The sequence below is a fragment of the Gadus chalcogrammus genome, chromosome 5 (genome assembly GCF_026213295.1).
Source record: "Gadus chalcogrammus isolate NIFS_2021 chromosome 5, NIFS_Gcha_1.0, whole genome shotgun sequence".
Classification (NCBI taxonomy): Eukaryota; Metazoa; Chordata; class Actinopteri; order Gadiformes; family Gadidae; genus Gadus; species Gadus chalcogrammus.
Window position 1 is genome coordinate 6,919,737 of NC_079416.1, and position 19,198 is coordinate 6,938,934.

Below are 19,198 nucleotides of genomic sequence, written 5' to 3' on the forward strand. Positions count from 1 at the left end.
TAATTGAGACAGACAATTGAGACATCAAAACTAAATAGAAAAAGAAAATATTTATTTGGCTGGAAGTTACAGAGAACTGAAGCAGACAGTCACTATAGGTGGCATTTATACACACAACAGGAAACACAAGTCCTGATTTAATTGATAATTTATACATCTTGATTTTCACAAAGCGCATGGATGGCTATGGAAAATAAAGTACTAGCGTTAATAGCTCTAGATTATCTGTAGGAGATACAGGTAATAATTAGCAGGTAGCCTTGGTAGACTCAGCAGGTCTTTTTTTGGCATTCACACAAATGTGCACATATCTCATGTCCCCCTGTGGTCAATGGGGAACACTACAGGTTGACTCATAGAACTGGCTCGGCTACAGTGACACAAAAGGTCATTCCGCGATGCACCATGTTTCTGTGTGTGCATGAAACTCACATGTATGTGTGAGTCACACGTGTGCGAGAGGGTGAAACATGTGTTAATGGCATAGGTTCTTCTATGCATATTCTAAAACATCGAAAACACAAGACTAGGTAGCAGGATAGCAGTGCTTAACTTAACAACGACATTAACAACTTATCAACGGTATTGGACATACAAATATACACAGGCAAAATGTCAACACGCATACTGTACACACACACGGATGTAAATGCACAAACAAAGATGAACACACACACACAATTACTAGCATGCAAAATGGTTGATGATTCATTAGGGTGAGTGCATCAACACAAACGCCACCAATTGGAGAATGGGATTGGGCGACCGTATTGACATGGCAACCCCACTGGCACATAGATGCTTTACAGTCTCAGGGGAGGGGGGGGGGGGGGGGCAGGGTGGGGAAGGGTGACACAGCCGGGTTAAGAACACATCCTGAATGCCGTTGTGTTTCAGCTTCGTATTTCTGTGTTTCTAAAGATGGCCTGGCAGTCAAGAATGCATTTGTATGTGTGTGTGTGTGTGTGTGAGTGTGTGTGTGTAATTTTGCTGTAGGTGAAATCGTCTCGCACAGTTTGAGCTCATGGGTGTGACACTGCAGCTTTGTGTGTGTGTGTGTGTGTGTGTGTGTGTGTGTGTGTGTGTGTGTGTGTGTGTGTGTGTGTGTGTGTGTGTGTGTGTGTGTGTGTGTGTGTGTGTGTGTGTGTGTGTGTGTGTGTGTGTGTGTGTGTGTGCGCGTCTCATAGCGCCCGGGGGATGATGGTGAAGGGCAGCACGGGGCTGCTGGCCTCCAGCTCCAGGGCGGCCAGGAAGCACTCTGTGGCGGCGGCGGCGTTGCCCTGCGCCTGCAGCACCTCCCCCAGGCTGTTCCACACGTCGTGGGCCGTGCTACGGAGGGGGGGGGGGGGGGGAGAGTCAACCACAGGAATCAATCAACCTGTCTGCAGTGTTGGGGCGGATTGATCGTACTATGTGATGGGGTTTAGCTCTTTGTCTCATCCTAGCTATCCTAGCTTGTTGTAGACGGTCAACTAGCACCAACAACCCATCGACTGGTAGCGCTTGGTTCTGTGAACATCCTTCTCGTACTAACAGCTATATATATTTTTTGTTTCTCTTTCTTCTGACAAATGTAATTATTGTAAGTCGCTTTGGATAAACGCGTCTGCCCTAAATGTACATTTATTTATTCCAACTCAATAAAAAGGCGAAAAGGATTTTGCATTAGCAAGTATCCGTGGGAAGGCCAACACACTTCAGCTGAAACTGGCTGGGTTTGAAAAAGCCTGTGGTGAATACAGACGCAGGGTCAGTGATGTGAAAACAATAATTAGGCCATAAAAGGATGTGCGCCTGCCCGGTAACTCTATATTTGGAATCTTTTCAAAACATTAGCGGACGGTGTGGTATACTTCAAATAAACAACGGCTTCAAAATGTTAAGCCAAGGCACCAGCGCACAATAGTGTGCATTACCGGGGAACCAACACACACACACACACACACACACACACACACACACACACACACACACACACACACACACACACACACACACACACACACACACACACACACACACACACACACACACACACACACACACACACACACACACACCTGTTGACCTGCACGGCGTCTCGCAGCACCTTCTCTGACAGACTGTAGCGCTGGAGCTGCTGTAAGATCAGACCCTGGACACACAGACGGAGACAGACATAGACACACACAGTGAGATTAACATGTTTTAAACATTTCTTTCTGCAAAATAAATGAAAACGAAGGGACGGCAGGAGGCTAAGAAGAAGCTGAGAGAAACCCACTGTGAGACACAGGTCCAAACCAAAGGAGGTTGAGAAGCAGACACACACACAATGGCTCTGCAATTAAAGTCCTTTGGTTTTGGCCCACAGACGGAAAAACATGCACGCGTACGTATGCGTGTATGTGCGTATGCGCATGTGCGTATGCGCACGTGTGTGCATATGCGCGCGTGTGTGCGTACAGTATGTGTGTTTGTGTGTGTGCGTGCCTCACCAGCCGCTGCATTGTCTTGACGTGCGTGGGGCTGATGGACAGCGCCTCCTCGTACCAGCGCTTGGCCTCGTCCACGTTGCCGCGCAGCTCGGCCACCTGGCCCCTCATGTACAGCACGTTGTGGGAGGTGGGGAAGAGGTTGGCCGCCTCCTGGGTGCACGCCGTGGCCTCGGCCGGCTTACCCATCCCCACGTACACCTCGGCTAGGGGAGGGAGAGGGAGAGGAAGAGGGAGAGGGAGAGGGAGAGAGAGAGAGGGAGAGGGAGAGGGAGAGGGAGAGGGAGAGAGAGAGAGAGAAGGGTGGGGTTCAAATAAAGGCCAAGATGAGGATGGCTTTGTGGTGGTGAGGTAATGGGCCACTTTCAGCTCCCTTGCTTGACAGCAGACCCAGAAGACCCGTAGGCTATGCCTGGCTTTTATTATTTTCCTCTTTTTCTTATTCAAAAAACGAAATGGGTAAAATACAAAACCCACAGCAACACAATTGAAATGACATCCCTTATCAGTCTGTGTGTGCGCTAAGCGCAGACCCAAACCCAAAGGAAACCCTCATACCGTACTCGACTACACCTGAAACTCAAGCCCTAAAACCCCACCCATATGAAACCCTTAGCCTAACTCTATACCAAACTCTAGAATCATAAGAAAACCCCAACCCGATACCAAACTATTGAACCGAGAACCAAACTCTAAAAACCAACCCAGAACACACAAAGAGAAACCGAAGAATTGTATTCATTCATCAGTATTATCTTTGCGTGTGCGCTAACCACAGGGTATTGAAAGTCCGGCTTTTGGCTCAAATTGTCTTCTAGTAAAGTAATCTAAACAACCACACCTACTGCTATTCATTCATCAGAAACCCTTCTCCAAAGTGACGACCAAAGTACTCGTCGACCTTCACTTTTGGGTTGGTCGCGTTGGGTCAACTATGCAGTGGTTGAGTTCCACAGTAAAGGCGCGCGGGCCGGGCACCTGCATGCAGCCAGATCTGGGCCAGGGTCATCCAGGGGTGCAGGGGTCCCTGTTTGGGGGCGCTGCTCTGCAGGGACGAGGCCACCTCGGAGAGGGCCTGCTCCACGCGGCTCGCCGCGATGGACGTAGCGTGGACCGAACCTGGGGACACAAACCTCAATGTATTAAGCTGGTGGTGAGCAGTGGTCAACGACGATACAAACAAAAACTCACGCACACACGCACAAAACAAAGGTTATTTCACACCAGAGGAGAACGCGGTGTTAGACAAGAGGAAACCACACGACGTGCGGAAACACAGTGCAATGGGTCTGACCACTGGAGTCATGATGGAGGATCTGCCTTCTGGGTTTGTGTTGAGAGCAACCATTACTCCATTGGGATCTGCTCGAGGTTTGAACGGTAAAGCAGAACGTGTATGTGCCTGGGTCTGAGAGGAAGAAGAATGGGAGGATTGTGTCACTCACACACACACACACACACACTATCAGCTACACACACACACACACACACACACACACAAACACACGTTCTCTTCTGTGGGATTAGCACGTAAAGAATGAAAAGCTGCGCAGCTTGCGAAACAGGTGAAGTGGCGTAGCCGGCTTATGACTCACGAGACAAAGCTGTGTAAGCCAGGGCACAGAAGCCAGTGCTCAGCTGGTCACTCTGCAAGCTAAACTCCCTGCAAGGTATCTTAAAGAGTCAGCTAGGCTACGTTGGCTCACACCTGAGGGATGGGCGTCTTGGAGGTGGTACCGGCATTGGGCGGGTTTTAACTGAAGCCATGTCATGTAGCCACAGAAAGGAATTGTGTCACTTCGCTTGACAATTTGATATCACATTGAATATTAAGAAGACTGCTTTCCTGCAGTGATGCCAATGATATTCATATAGATAATAATTTTATGTCTTTGAATTTAGGTGTGGGTAGTTCTTATCAGGCTTGGCAGCTAAACAAATATATATTTGTCTTCTTGTAATGGTATTTATTGACATGAAGTTGCATAAAATGGAATAGGATCAGGTTAGAGTCTATATTGCTTCAAATGTTTGACTCACAGCACTTAATGTGCCACACACACACGCACGCACACACACACACACACACGCAGGTTTGCAGACACAAAGGAAAGATGGACTAAAGGCCCCGATAAACTCAAAATACAAATTTCCAATAAGCAGGTTTTGGCGGGGGACAATAGTCATCGGTTGTTATTGTCCCTTCTTAATCCTTAAATATTTTACAGATACCCAATATTTAAAAGGTACTGACATCTGACATAATAATTCACCTGGTATTGTTCATCGACTGCAGGCATTGTATTTCAGAAGGCATGTCATAAAAGTTTGAATATTTTGACTGTGCACCCTGCGAAGATAGCAACCCTAGGCAACGACTGTCGGCGCGTTCCTGTCCCTGAAGTGGCCGTTGGCGTGTGTGTGCGTGTGTGAACACACCATTTGTCTGTTTTATTTTCAGCATATCGGTGCCTTGAGAGCCAGATGGACGGCAGCACAGACAGATGAATAAACAGGGAGATGTTAGGGGACAGCTTACTAACATTAATCATGGATAGATAGGGAGATGTTATAGGATTACTTACCAACTTAAAACATGGATAGATAGGGAGATGTTAGGGAACAGCTTACTAACATTAATCATGGATAGATAGGGAGATGTTATAGGATTACTTACCAACTTAAAACATGGATAGATAGGGAGATGTTAGGTGACTCTTTACTAACTTAAAACATGGACAGATAGGGAGATGTTAGGTGACTCTTTACTAACTTAAAACATGGACAGATAGGGAGATGTTAGGGGACTCTTTACTAACTTAAAACATGGACAGATAGGGAGATGTTAGGGGACTCTTTACTAACTTAAAACATGGACAGATAGGGAGATGTTTAAGGGGACTCCTTACAAACTTAAAACATGGACAGACAGATGAATAGATAAGAGAGATGTTAGAGGACTACTTACAAACATAAAACATGGAGGGAAAGCCCAGAGCACTACTGTCCTGAAAGCCGCCTTCGGAAAGAAAATTGATTGAAAAACAAACATAACCCAAAACAAAATCAAAAGCATGATCGTTAATGAATGACAAGACAAAGAAAAAGAAGACAGTGGAATAAAAGCACCAGAAGCAAACACGTCAGAGGGTTAACTCCCAGCCCCTGGGACACTGGCTACTCACAATGTTGTGCGTTTGTTCGTATGAGTGATTATATTTCATGTGTTTGTGTGTTGTTCACCAGATACCGAAAAGGACCGCTGGCAACTCCATTCAACCTCTGAATAAAGAAATACATACAAATACAGGAAGATGATGTAATACCCTGTTAGGGTGTGTTACTCAGGGGTGGTCTGCAGTATTGGGGGGGGGGGGGGGAGTTGGGGGGTCTGCAGTGTGCGAGGCTAAACTGATGACCTGAGCATTTCTGCATGTCTCCATTGCATATGCACCAGAGCCCAGCTGTCCTCGACCATGCCGTGCTAGTGAGCGCCAAGCATAAAGACTCTTGATTAATGTGGTTAATATTTCATCAGCTCCACACCCTCAATCAGCCAGATTGAGCGTGCGTAAGCGAGTAAGTGCGTGACTGTGTGAGAGTGCACACACAAACCCACTCACAATCTCCACCCATATAATAATGATTGCTTCTGAAAAAATCATTGTATTCATTGAACCATAAGGTAAATTAAAAAGGTGCAGTAGGTAAGATTTAAGACCTGATCAGGCAGAGTGTCACTTGTTAGGAATGCCATAGCCATCTGTCAGCTATTAATGAGGGAAATGCTCTGAGAATATCTGTGCTGGTTGTGCAACTGCCTCTGTATTCGATCACTTTGAATTTAGATCGATCCTGGCACATTTCTGATCAATCACGTCATCTCTTCCCTGATTGGTTCGGGGAATCCGTCTTGCCTATGAGTGGATGTGAACCTTCTGAGAAACAGAGGAACTGACTTTTTAAATCTCTCCTGCACTCTCTCTTTACAGTTCTCAAATCTTACCCACAGCACCTTTAAAGCATCATTAACTCAAATGATTAAAACTTGAAAGTTATGGCACACGCACGCACGCACACACACACACACACACACACACAGTACACTCCACACCATGCTACTACAGCATGGCAGCCTAAGGTGGGAGGTGGATTACTATTGGTGGAGGGCTTTGGCCGGGCGTGGTCGCAAAAGGCGGGACCTCGGACCTTGGAGGAGGGCGGGGGGCCGAAGCGACAGGGGGGAAGGGGAGGAGGGGGGGGCGGGATGGACGGCTGCCTGGTGGCCGGGAGGGGAGGCGGGAGGTTGGCGAAGAAGGCGGGAGACGTGGGGGAGGCGGGGGAGTAGAGAGGAGAGGAGAAGGGGGAGGAGAAGGGGGAGTAGAGAGGAGAGGAGAAGGGGGAGGAGAAGGGGGAGGAGGGGGAGGGGGAGGGGGACACGGGCTCAGAGCTGGACTGAGAGGACGAGGAACCTGAGGCCTCCAGGAAATACACACACAGAAATACACATCACAGAGAGGATGAATGACAAGAGGAGGAGGGGGACAAGGACGCAGTACCGTCCTCCTACGACCCGACGTGGGCGGGGCTCAGAGTGCTGGAACACGCCACACGTCATCGAACACATATCCACAGACGTCCTTAATGATGAGGTTCAGCGAGGAACAAGGAATAACCAATGTCAAATAGGACGGAGAACGCTGCGATGGAACCTCACTGGAGGGGGAACGGGAGCCTGAGGACGAGGTGTCAGGACCACAGGGTGGGTGGGTGTGTGTGTGTGTGTGTGTGTGTGTGTGTGTACCAGTGTCTGGGTCGCTGAAGTCAGGCAGAGTCATGGCGTTGAGCTGTCGTCGGTCTGCTATGGCTCTGTCCAACAGACTGCTGCCACGCCCCGAGTCACTATGACAACCAACAAGCACGGGGAGTGATGCACACAAGCCACAAGCAGGCGGACATTAAAAAACAACAACAATGATTATAGGGCCCATGTTCCACCACCTATTTTACCCAGCCCTGTGACTTGGGGAGATCACACCTAGATGTATGCTGGATGGATCAGTCTACCAGCCTAGCCAATCAACTGTAGCAAACGGTAGGCTAACCTATCCAATCAGCTTGTAATGGCAGTGTAATTACAGTGAAACCTGGTGGTAGAAAAGGAGACCTTTAAAATGTACATGAAGTAAGTTTGCAACATATGAGGATGTAGAGGTTAGACCAAGTGACTCGTTTCTGGGACGTCCAGTGAGTGTGAGTGTGTGCAGGGCGTGTGGGTGTGTGTGTGTGTTGGTTGTACCTGGGGTTGGTGAGGTTGTAAAAGCTCTTCCAGATCTCCAGCATGTGTTTACAAGAGAGGAGCGCCTCCTCCGGTCCTCTACACAGGGTCTCCAGCTTCACCTTGGTGTACAGCAGGCTGACACACACACACACACACACACACACACACACACACACACACACACACACACACACACACACACACACACACACACACACACACACACACACACACACACACACACACACACACACACACACACACACACACCATATCCAACCATCATGAAAAAAAAAAGGTTATGGCTATTAGGGTTGCCGCGGTATACAGTATTACCGGTGTTACCGCTGAGGCCAACACCTATTACTCAGTGTTGCACATCGATTACGTTGCACACTGGCAACACCGAGTTATTATTTATTTTTTTCAGTAATATTTTTTTTTAAAGTTATTAAAATGATTAATATAATTATAATTAAGAAAATAAAACCTATTAACAATAGTTAGATATAATAATAGATAGGCTACCTAACAAACCGCTGGAACACACAAGACTGATAACCATAGCAACGCCGGTAAACAAACCCCAAATAAAGCTCCCCGTGCTACGGCCATCCGGAGGCGCAGAGCTTTTGGCCTTGATATTATCTATAAAATGATATTATAGCATTATGTATAGAACGTTATAAGACGCTATCACCGAGAATTGGCGCGCTGCCAAACGCTGTCACCGAGTGTGAGAGGAGAGTCGAAGGAGAAGATGGCGGTTGACCTAGTTTCAACGTTTATACCGTTTATACTCGGTAATACCGGTGTTGACACGAGTGTATTACTCGGTGTGAAAATGTCCACACCGCGGCAACCCTCGTGGCTATTATCGGGGAAGAAAATTTGCTGACAATAACAACCAATGACAGAATGTTTCAAGTAGCCTTTAGAATTATATTGATGCATGACAAAGCATAATTGTAATCTATGTCTGTATGTCTGTGTGCGTGTGCGCGTGCGCGCGGGCCTCACTTGAAGTTCTCTGGGTACTCGGAGAGGGCCATCTCGATGATGTTCAGGGCGTCGTGGTAGTGCTTCTGGGCGGACAGCAGCAGAGCCAGCAGGTGGAGGGAGTGGACGTCGTCCCCCTGCAGCTGCAGGGCCTGCCTCACGTAGCCCAGCGCCTCAGGGATCTACACACACACATGCTCTTAGAGGGGCATTCCCTTCAGAGATACACACACTCGTAGAGGGGCCTTCAGGGATGCACACATAGCACTCTTATAGCGCTTTTCCACCGGCGGGTACGCTTCGGACCAATCAACGGACGGCGTGTGTAGCTCGAACGTCCCAGCACCCTATCAGGCGTCTCAGTACCCCAACGGAGGAGTACTGCGGTGGCGAGTACGGCTCAATACGGCTCAGTCCGGATCACGCCCACTTTTGACGGTGGAAACACGACGCGTGACGCACCTTTGCGAAGTGAACCGACACGCACCCTCCGGTGGAAACATGCCATTAGAGGGGCATTGCCTTCAGGGACACACACACACACACACTTTTAGAGGGGCATTCCCTTAAGGGTTCCACACACACACACACACACACACACACACACACACACACACACACACACACGTTCTTGAAGGGGAAGTTCACCCTCTCCGCTGCACAGTTGAATGAATGATGGCCGTTTTTCCTCTTGTATATTCCTTAAAGATTAGAGGCCATTACCTGTCTGGAGACAGCCAACTGCAGCGCCAGGTAGAAAGACGCCAGGTGATCAGTGGGAGATAGACTCTGTGCTCTGGAAATCCAGACAGACAGGCACGTCAACAGTCGGTCAGGAAGATAATAGTAAACATATACTGTAAATGTCTTTACCAAGAAATTATGCAATAAAAAAAATGTCTTCCAGAAGGGCTGATCCGGTTAGACTTGGCAAGTTCATTAACAAGTTCATTAACAAACAACCACGAGGACACTAGGAAAGTACAAACCTCTGGAACGCTCCCAATGCTTTTCTCTGGTATTCCTCCTGCGTGCCTCGCAGGGATGCTGGAGGGAGAGAGAGAGAGAGAGAGAGACAGAGACAGAGACAGAGACAGAGACAGAGACAGAGAGACACAGAGAGACACAGACAGAGACAGAGACAGAGACAGAGACAGAGACAGAGACAGAGACAGAGACAGAGACAGAGACAGAGACAGAGAGAGAGAGAGAGAGAGAGAGAGAGAGAGAGAGAGAGAATTCAAAAGGAAAATTAGAACTGGCTTCCAAAGTGAGGGCATGCCGAGCACATTTGACGTGATGTGATCTGAAGGCAGCCTCACCGTCGGTGGCTTTGAGGCTGTACACCAGGCCGGCAGCCAGGTAGCCCTTGGCCCTGAACTCTGCAGCCTTCTCCCCCATGTCCACCACCATCTTGGCAAAGCATTCCCCTTCGTCAAGCTGCAACGAGCTCCACCCAGAAGAGAGGGGAACGCGACGAGACGAGAGGGAGTGATGAGTGAGGGGAGAGAAGGTAAGAGGGGGCATTCGTTTGTAAAAAATCAACAGAAAGTTGATTGAGGGGAGTAGTAGCTCAGGAGGTTGAGCGGGTTGACTTGTAACCGGAAGGTTGTTAGTTCGAATCCCCGGCTCCTCCTAGTCGAGTGTCGAGGTGTCACTAAACGAGGCACTTAACCCTCACCATGTGTGGTTGTCAACGCTGTCGGTGTGTGAATGGTTGCACGTTGTATTGGACAAAAGTGTCTGCTAATCGCCCTAGTATAAATAGATATAAATAAAAACATCTTTCGTCAGTCATTTTCATTCAGTACTCCTCTTCAGACCTTGTACATTGTATGGGTGGACACGTGAATCCTGTGCTACGTGTAGCATTGCCAAATTCCTGCCGCTAGACAGCCGTAGCACCTTGTATCAACACGGTGACCCGAGACGGGACGTCTTAGTTCACACCGAGCACCGGGATCTGTCCTCAGCCACCCGTCGAGTGCGCTGGAAGTGTTCACGCGTCTTATTTTTAGCTGTGAATCTGTGGCCCTGATCCCCCCGCGACAGGGTCGCTCTAATGCCAGCGCTGACCAGCGGCAGTTAGGGGCCCGGCCCTCACCCAGTGGAGGGGTCCGATGCACAGCTTGACGGCCAGCAGCGGGATGACGGGGTCCTCGGGTTTCAGCCGGATGCATTCCTTCAGGACCTTGACGGCCCGCGCCGACTTGCCAGCCGCCATCAGCGACAGCGCCAGCTGGTACCACAGGTGGAACTCCTCAAAGGCAAACTTCATGGCTCGCTCCAGGCACTGCAGACACGCCGAAGGAGACAAAGGAGAATGATGTCATGTTTGACATGAAAACAATAGTGTGCGTGGGTGCGTGCGTGCGTGGGTGCGTGCGTGCGTACCTACCTCAGAGAGCATCTCGTACTGGCCCCTCCTCCCCAGAGCTATGGTGAGCAGGTCGTAGACCACGGAGGCAGACTGCAGGCTGATGATGCGGTCGTTGTTGTGCTCGGGGATCCGGCTCAGCACAGCGTCTCGGTTGGCCTGGGGAGTGTGGGAGCGTTTTAAGGGTTAGGGTAGGCTTTATAGTACTTGGTCCGTGACAACAAACGACCAACAGCTGAACCACTATTTTTTTTGCTCATGCGCCAATTAGGGCTGCAGGATATATCGGCTATGTACGATATATCGATATAATTTCCAAGGGGATACAAGATTTGATAATATCGTTTATATCGATATGCGTTAAAATGGTCAGTTTCCCGCTCAAGCGTCTACAGCATTTGCCTTGGAGACTGTGAGCGCGACCCCTCCCCCTCTCACTCTGTCTTTCCGAACGTGCCGTGTGCAAAGACGCCTCATTCCCACCCCCGCCGCCCCCTCACAACACAACAAGCATGGATGATAGCCGTAAAGAAAACGAGACGGCGGCGGGAGACGAAATTGTTTCAAAGAGGAGAAACAACGGCTCCATAATGTGGAAATAGTTTGGGTTTAAAAAAAACAGATGAGCTGCAGCTGCAGGTCTTCTGTAGAGAGTGTAGCAAAACCGTTGTGACTAAAAGTGGAAGCACGACAAATCTGTTCCACCATTTACAGCAGCGGTACAAAGTGCTGCATCACCGGCCGCGACAGTTTCTTCTGCCCCGAAACCAGGGCCGGCGCTCGGCAAATGTGTTGGGAGCGCCCTCTGGTGACGCTCTTAATTAATTAATTAAAATATACGAAACAAGCGAAATGAAACCAAACATGTTCCCAAATGGAACGGAGAAGGGAGGGGGCGGGGATTAAAGTTACGGCGCACTGAAACCCTCACCGTAGTACGCAGGACAATGCGACGAAGCCAATGCTCTTATTGGTAGCTAATGTGTGTAACCTACAGCTTTATAATGTTTTGCATAGGTGATTATTTTGTGAAGAAGGTGAAAAACGTCCCTTTTTTTTTTAACATGTTCACTCTATTCTGTTGAAAATAACGATACAAAATCACATGTTGCAGTCATACTGACCTATGTTTTAATAAAAGTGCTTGCAACATCTCACATTTGGCTTTTGACTTAGAAAAAAAACATCTAACCCGCTCTATAGAAAATATCGAGATATATATCGTATATCGCCATTCAGCCAAAAAATATCGGGATATCATATTTTGCCCATATCGTGCAGCCCTAGCGCCAATACCCCGTGCTTCATGCATGATGAATTCGATAATGGCATTTCCTTTTCGACGTTGAGATGGAGATGGTGTGTTTTCCACCGTCTTCAGACTTTTATTTTAAAGCTGCAGTCAGCATTTGTGGCTGACTTCACTTTGTTTTTGAATAAATTGTGTTTTGATCCGAGTCTCACGGTCCCCACGCATTCAGGGTCAATCCCAATGGCGAGACTTCACACAGATGCGTCAGAAGCATGACTCAATAAAAAGGATTGCATCCAAGAAAAGTGGGGCAAGTGAAAAATGCAGATTGCAGGTGTGGTTTGCTCCGTCTTACCATGGACTCGCTGATGAGGAGCAGCAGCAAGGCCTCCTCAGTGTTTTCCTGAGGACAAAAGAGACTGAGAGAGGGCGAGAAAGATCAGGAGAAAGGTAAGAGTATCGAACTTGAACTTCACTGCTGTGGTTTGATTGACGTTCCCCATCCGTACTTCTCTCCGGAGTAGATCCTCGGGCGGCGGCTGAGGCTGTAGGTCTTGTTGCTGTGGGTGTGTCCTTGTTGTGACGGGTCATCCAATGGGGACACAGTGGGCGGGTCTTCCATCGGAGACCAGTAGCTCTGTTCACACATCCCCCTCAGCAGGATCTCTGCTAGCTGCCTGGCGATGGTCTTAAGCAGGAAACACACACAACCATTTTGAATAATTTAAAAAAAAATCACTGACTCTTTAATCTTTTCTTCAGCCCAATCCGAATACTTCATCAATGTACTTGTACGTCGCACTTATTTCTCAGTGAAACTAGGAGGTCAGATCAGGGAAAATTTTAGCAATGATAAACAAAAATAAGGCAAGCAATGCCATGTGGCTTGGTGTATTATTATCCAGGAATGCCACATAAAATATAAAACTACATAATGTAACACGTCATAATAATCGCTAGATTGGCTTTCCTGCTGTCCTTGCAAAGATTGTACCTCCTCCTTTTCAATCATACCACTTTAAAATGGCAAAAAACCCACCTAGGATCAACCAAATGCTGCATTTAAAACGAATTACAAAGGCTACTTTGCAATCAAATTAGGGAAATAAATGACCAGTAGGGGTCGATATTTCACCAAGTATTTTTAAAAGTTTGTCAAAGTTCACCAAACCCATGAGATCATTATGAATGATAGCATACTATGGCAAAAATACCCAGGCTCCCTCACCATGCGTAGGTTCTGGGTGGTCCGGGTCTCCACGGCCCGTAGGATCTCCCTGAATCGGCCGACCCCCCGTGTTAAGTTTCTATGAAGACCCCAAGAAGTACAAGTTAGACTGCAATTAACAAAAGTACAAACAAATTGACAAATAAATATACACCCAAATGTAAGGTTTTCATTGCCTTACTTTTCACATGTATAGGACGGTATCACTATTTGTAAGGGATGCTACTCTGCATGGACTTCACTAAATATGCCATGTAGGTCACAAACAACCAAATAACCTCACTACAGGGCTGCTCTACAGTGGAGACATCTCCCAGTCACACGGTCTAAAGACAAGGCAAGGAGGAGCTACTGCGCTTGGAGCTGGCTTAGGTTAAGCTGTAGCGTTGCCTCAGGATTCGGCCCTGCAACTAAAAGGGATGGGGAGGATGATGATGTAGGGGGGGGGGGGCACCACTCAACTACACCTAGTGTCCCAGCCTGGGAGTCTATATTCCCCTTTGGTACCTACTTTCGATCTTTACACGTGTGGAACCTTGTGGAGTGGGTTTAGTCCCCAGGGGAAGAAGACACCGGGTTAACATGGAGGAGGCAACCAAACTAAAGACTGTCCAGTAACAACGACCGTTAGAATGTGCTCTTTGAATGATTATTTCCACTACCAGTGTTTCACCTGCAATTGTACAGAATGAGACAATTGAATACACAGGCTAAATCTCAGCGAGAAATCGTTTGGTGGAGCTTTTATTGGTGGGAGGTTTCCACCTATGTACACATATGGAAAGTCAGATAAATAGATTTACAGATTGAACTAACTAAATCTGGAGTCTATTTCAAGTCTGTTGGACCTGCTGTATAATAACCCCAATAGATCTCTATTGGCTATGCAGTTACTTACCCACTTTCTAATGTTGTAGAGCTGGCGAGATACACTTTTAAGCAGCATTCTCATAACCCTTTGATTGCATTCTCATTTGGCTATGTTACTACTTTGTAATTCCCTATGGTGTAGAAATTGACCCAACAACGGCTCTACAGAAAGGAGAGCTGCTGCCCGAGCACGTCTTTTAGTTCACCGCTTCACATCGTTATAATTCAGAGCGTGAATATATGTTTTAAGATCCAAAATCGTTCCAACGAGAAACGCTTTCAAAATGACTTAAACGTTGGGTGTAACTCATTCTCCTTTAGTGTGTTACTCATTCTCCTTTAGTTACAAAAATAGTTTAAATACTTTGAAATTGAATGAGCAATTGAAAAGGGTTAACTCATCAAATACACAATGGTGAAAAGAGTAACCGGGCCTTTCTTCGGTGCATGTGTGAAAGCTCTCCGTCACCTCTGCCACATGGCGTCGTTTAGAAATAAGGGACCCAGACACAAAGCCACCGTCTCACGCTCCTCTCTCTCACCCGTTTTTAAAGTGGATGACGTGGGCCCTCTGCAGGCCTGTCTCAAGGAAGTAGCCCAGCTCCTGGTCGTGGGCCGCGGGCCCCGGCTTAGGGCTGCGGTTCTGCATCCCGGCTGACAACGCCTGTGGACACAAGGTGAAGACACGTACAATATTAACCAAAAAATCCCTTCTGCAAACATATGCACACGATATCCTGCTCACAGAACCCTGAGCCACATGGGCTCAGCCTGATGTAGAGTTGTGTCAACATGATGGCCAACACACACACACACACACACACACACACACACACACACACACACACACACACACACACACACACACACACACACACACACACACACACACACACACACACACACACACCTTCTCGACCTCCTGCAGATAGAGCAGGGCGATGTCTCCTGACTTCTCGTAGCAGGTGATGATTTCCTGGTCCCGCTCACTTGCCCTCCTATTGGACAGCACCGGCGACCCCGTGTTGTTATTGGACAGCGACGGAGAGGCTGTCGGGACCTTCTCCAGGCACAACCCTGATCCATGGGAATAGTATAAGTACAAGGAAAGCAGGGATGGAGAGAGATACAGCTTGTTTCCCGTTTCCTTTCTACAGTTTACGTGTCTTTCTAGTAGAGTCTATAGAGTATTGATTTGAAAGGTTTACAGTGACTTTATTCATCTTGCCAATTATGCGCTTAACGATCCCCGCCTCAAGCAACAGGATTGGTCAAAAATGATATGAAGCAAAAGGAAAAGAAACTTCCTGTTCACCCAGATTTGAGCTTATCTGTCATCAGACTTCAGGAATTTATCTAAAATCTGATGATCTATTTTGCTTCCTCAGCAGTTCTAATTAGCTGCTCAAACTTTAGTCTACCGCATGGGATTGAATGACATATTTAGGGATCAAAACTAAATGGACAAATGAATATGCATCGTCAGGAGAATTTCAACATTCAACTATATAAATAATATAATGACATTATGCAAGACAGAACTGAGTCATCAGAGTTCTAAAGGCTGGCGTTTCTCCCAGTCAAAATGGTTCCCTTGGGATTGGTGAGGTTCTTTCAATCGAATCCTTTGGACTAGCACATACTCAGAGAGGCTACAAACTGGATTCCAGTCTGTACACGGGTCAAGCTTTATACATGTTCTGTACCTTTAGTAGCGTAGGATTCTGCGATTATGGACAGCCTGTAGACAGGCGCTCCGGCCAGCTGTAGCTCGTCCAAACTAACCCGGCCATAGTGCCCTGTCAACACACCAAATCAGACGTTAACAGAGCTCTGTGTGGACGGAAGGGGCGACGTTGGCCCAATCAAGGAAGGTCCATGTTACCTAAGGCATCTCTGTACTCTCCCTCCACATAGCAGAGTTTAGCCATCAGCAAGCTGGCCTCTTGCAGGTAGTCCGACTACAGTGAGGGGCAGGTGAGAAGGAGAGAAAGAAGAAAAAGGAGGCAGGGACAAAAAAAAGTGGTAAACAGCTGTACAATCAAATTGTGTTATGTCGTTTTTAGAAAGGCCTTGGGGTAAAGTGAGACAGGCACATCCAAAATAAAGGACTCTAACAGCCTCTAATGTCAGCGCAATAATGCCGATCTTATATTCAACACAACCTGAAGACTTGGATACACAAGCAGCCAGCAGCCCTGCTTTCTATCCAGACCTGCACGCTCACCTTGAGGTTCCCTCTGTCCAGGGCCGCTGTCAGGTGTTTCCTGACCTCCACCAGCTTGGGACGGGGTCCCCTTGGGCTGGCACCTTGCTTAATGGGGTTCTCCTTCAGGTACGTCTGGAGCTTACATTCTGCCAGAAGTAGCTCGCCCAGGTCATCTGTGACACACAAGCAGCAGTTTTTCTTCATTCAAATCACAAACATTTTCAATATATAATTGCAATATAGATGTGTAGGACTAATTATGATATTTATTTATTTTTTGAGAAAAAATAAAGAATGATACATTTAGGTTTTTCAACCAACCTGATGTTGGTGCTGCATCGATATTGTGTAGGCTTCTTAGGATTATACTGACATTTTTCTTTCCATATCACCCTAGCCTCAAGCAATAATCCTGTTACTAATGCTGAGCTGTGAGACCCTATGACGCATATGTTACAGATCCAAGCATAATCCTATGAAGTATTTATATGACTGAATAACAGGAGACATCTTCAGGTATAGACAGATTTGTATGTAGTGAGGGCTGTATGGTTTACTCTTCAAAAGTGCTAACTTGTTTCATTACATTGAAGTATTTGTGACTCTACTAACTCTCAATAAAGTGTAGGTCTAAACATGCATTTTATTTTGGCGTGCTGATGGCAGGACCAAAAGGACCAAATAACCAACCGTGATGAACAAGTCTGAGGGCATTATATTATAATAATAATGAAATTAAGTATTTCACTAATAATGCCCACATAAATGACAGTACAGAAATATTGAAATACTGTCAGCTTACAGAGCTTGACCATACAAACTTCTTGCAATCAACCAATTATTTTTAACTAGTGCAAGTATCAAGGCTGTTTTATCCTCAAGTTCATTTAACTCAGTAAGACAGAAAGTGTAGCAAACCAAAAATCGTTTGCGACTGGCACTAGTATCGAAACATGTTTAGACACATCACAGTCAAACAACAACTCCATCGTTTTGTCCAAAGAGCTAGCTTCCTGGGTCACCAACCTGCCACCGGTTTGACAGCTAGCATGGAAGTTAGCTGTCCCTCTTTTCAGATGATAAACGCTCCTCAAAAGTTTTCATGCATTGAATTAATTTCAATTAGATGTGTGTCCCATTAGACGGGTCGTCTGATTGCGATTAAGAAAGCATTCTATTAGGGTTGACAAGGGCTGTTGTCAAATCGTTTCCATCATCACAATGAACCGTGTTGCTAGCTATACGTAGGTCGGCATTGCCCGCGAAATGAACCCCTAAGACGCATGACACGGATAGGAAAGACCGAGGATGATGACAACCTTGAAGGCCGCAGAATGAATGTATGACCAGAAAACGACATTATATCATTTTTTTCAATGGCTTACCGTTGGATATTAATTTGGCCGACAGCTGTCGAACCAGCTCCGGTATTTTGTCCCACTGACACTCTGAGCGGCATCTTTCTATCTCCGTCTCTAGCCGAGAGCCAGACTTCCGTGCTGTCATTTTTCCGAGCGGTTAATGGGAGTGCGGGCTGAGCACGGCAGTCTGCCCTGGAGGGGCTGGACGGCGGGCACAGGGATGCGTTCAGGGGGGAAACAGCAGTTCCTAGTGGACAACAATAAGTACTGGTACTGGACCACTTTATCATTTATCATTTATATTGTATATACCATTTGTTTTGGTTTTCCTGTTTGTTCTGTTTGTCTTTACTTTAGAATTTACGATAGTGTCTATTTTTGTTTTCATTCGTACTTTGTATTTTTATTGTATGTATCATATCCTCTGGTTACAAAGGAATTGTAACCAGAGGAAAACTTTATTATTAAGGATTAATAAAGTTGTTATCTATCTATCTATCTATCTATCTATCTATCTATCTATCTATCTTAGATAGATAGATAGATAGATAGATAGATAGATAGATAGATAGATAGATAGATAGATAGACTATCTATCCATCCATCCATCCATCCATCCATCCATCCATCCATCCATCCATCCATCTATCTATCTATCTATCCATCTATCCATCTATCTATTTGATGCTTTGACGCGTATATATTTTTAATTTCCTCTGCCATATTGATAGCTTTCTAGAGATTGGATAGGTCATTATTATTCATGTAATTCACTGTAGAGTTGAGATGACCATATGATAAAAGCATATGCATTGTTTGAATCATACAGTCATTCAGCACATAGACAATAGACGTCAGATTCGGGGCTCGATAAAGTAAGTTAAATGATATAAAAAGCGTTGTGTTGTGTGTCAAAACTACTTGTTACTTTCAATACACAATGGATTTCTACTTACAAAAAAATTACGCCCACATTTATACTTGTATGTTGTCTAGTCACATATAGGGGTTCCAAGGATCGGCATATTTCTTGAGTTTCAGGCTCCCTTCAACAATACAATAATATAAAATGATAAAATTGTATTAGAGAAACACAAGAAAAGTCAGCTGAGACTCAAATAAACAAAAAGGTAGTGAAAAGATGTTT

General features: G+C 46.4%; 1 protein-coding gene across 1 annotated transcript; it reads right to left on the reverse strand.

The window, feature by feature from the left end:
* Positions 1-845: 845 nt before the first annotated feature.
* ttc7b (tetratricopeptide repeat domain 7B) lies at positions 846-18,246 on the reverse strand. The gene is made up of 21 exons (XM_056590772.1): positions 18,076-18,246; positions 16,709-16,863; positions 16,367-16,442; positions 16,188-16,280; positions 15,392-15,558; positions 15,024-15,145; positions 13,612-13,690; positions 12,893-13,071; positions 12,739-12,802; positions 11,153-11,290; positions 10,859-11,047; positions 10,077-10,194; positions 9,744-9,801; positions 9,478-9,550; positions 8,776-8,936; positions 7,774-7,890; positions 7,279-7,376; positions 3,453-3,593; positions 2,478-2,680; positions 2,061-2,134; positions 846-1,329 (listed from the first exon to the last, which is right to left on the reverse strand). The coding sequence occupies exons 1-21, from the start codon at positions 18,194-18,196 to the stop codon at positions 1,182-1,184; spliced, it is 2,574 nt and encodes an 857-aa protein (XP_056446747.1). The 5' UTR covers positions 18,197-18,246; the 3' UTR covers positions 846-1,181.
* Between the last annotated feature and the right edge of the window lie 952 nt (positions 18,247-19,198).

Bases quoted from the DNA above. Each gene is read 5' to 3' on its own strand.
- ttc7b (XM_056590772.1), bottom strand. From the start codon at position 18,196: ATGACAGCACGGAAGTCTGGCTCTCGGCTAGAGACGGAGATAGAAAGA. The intron at 16,864-18,075 runs GTAAGCCATTGA...TGTGTGTCACAG, and splicing joins GGCCAAATTAATATCCAACG to ATGACCTGGGCGAGCTACTT. The intron at 16,443-16,708 runs GTGAGCGTGCAG...CCCTCACTGTAG, and splicing joins TGGACAGAGGGAACCTCAAG to TCGGACTACCTGCAAGAGGC.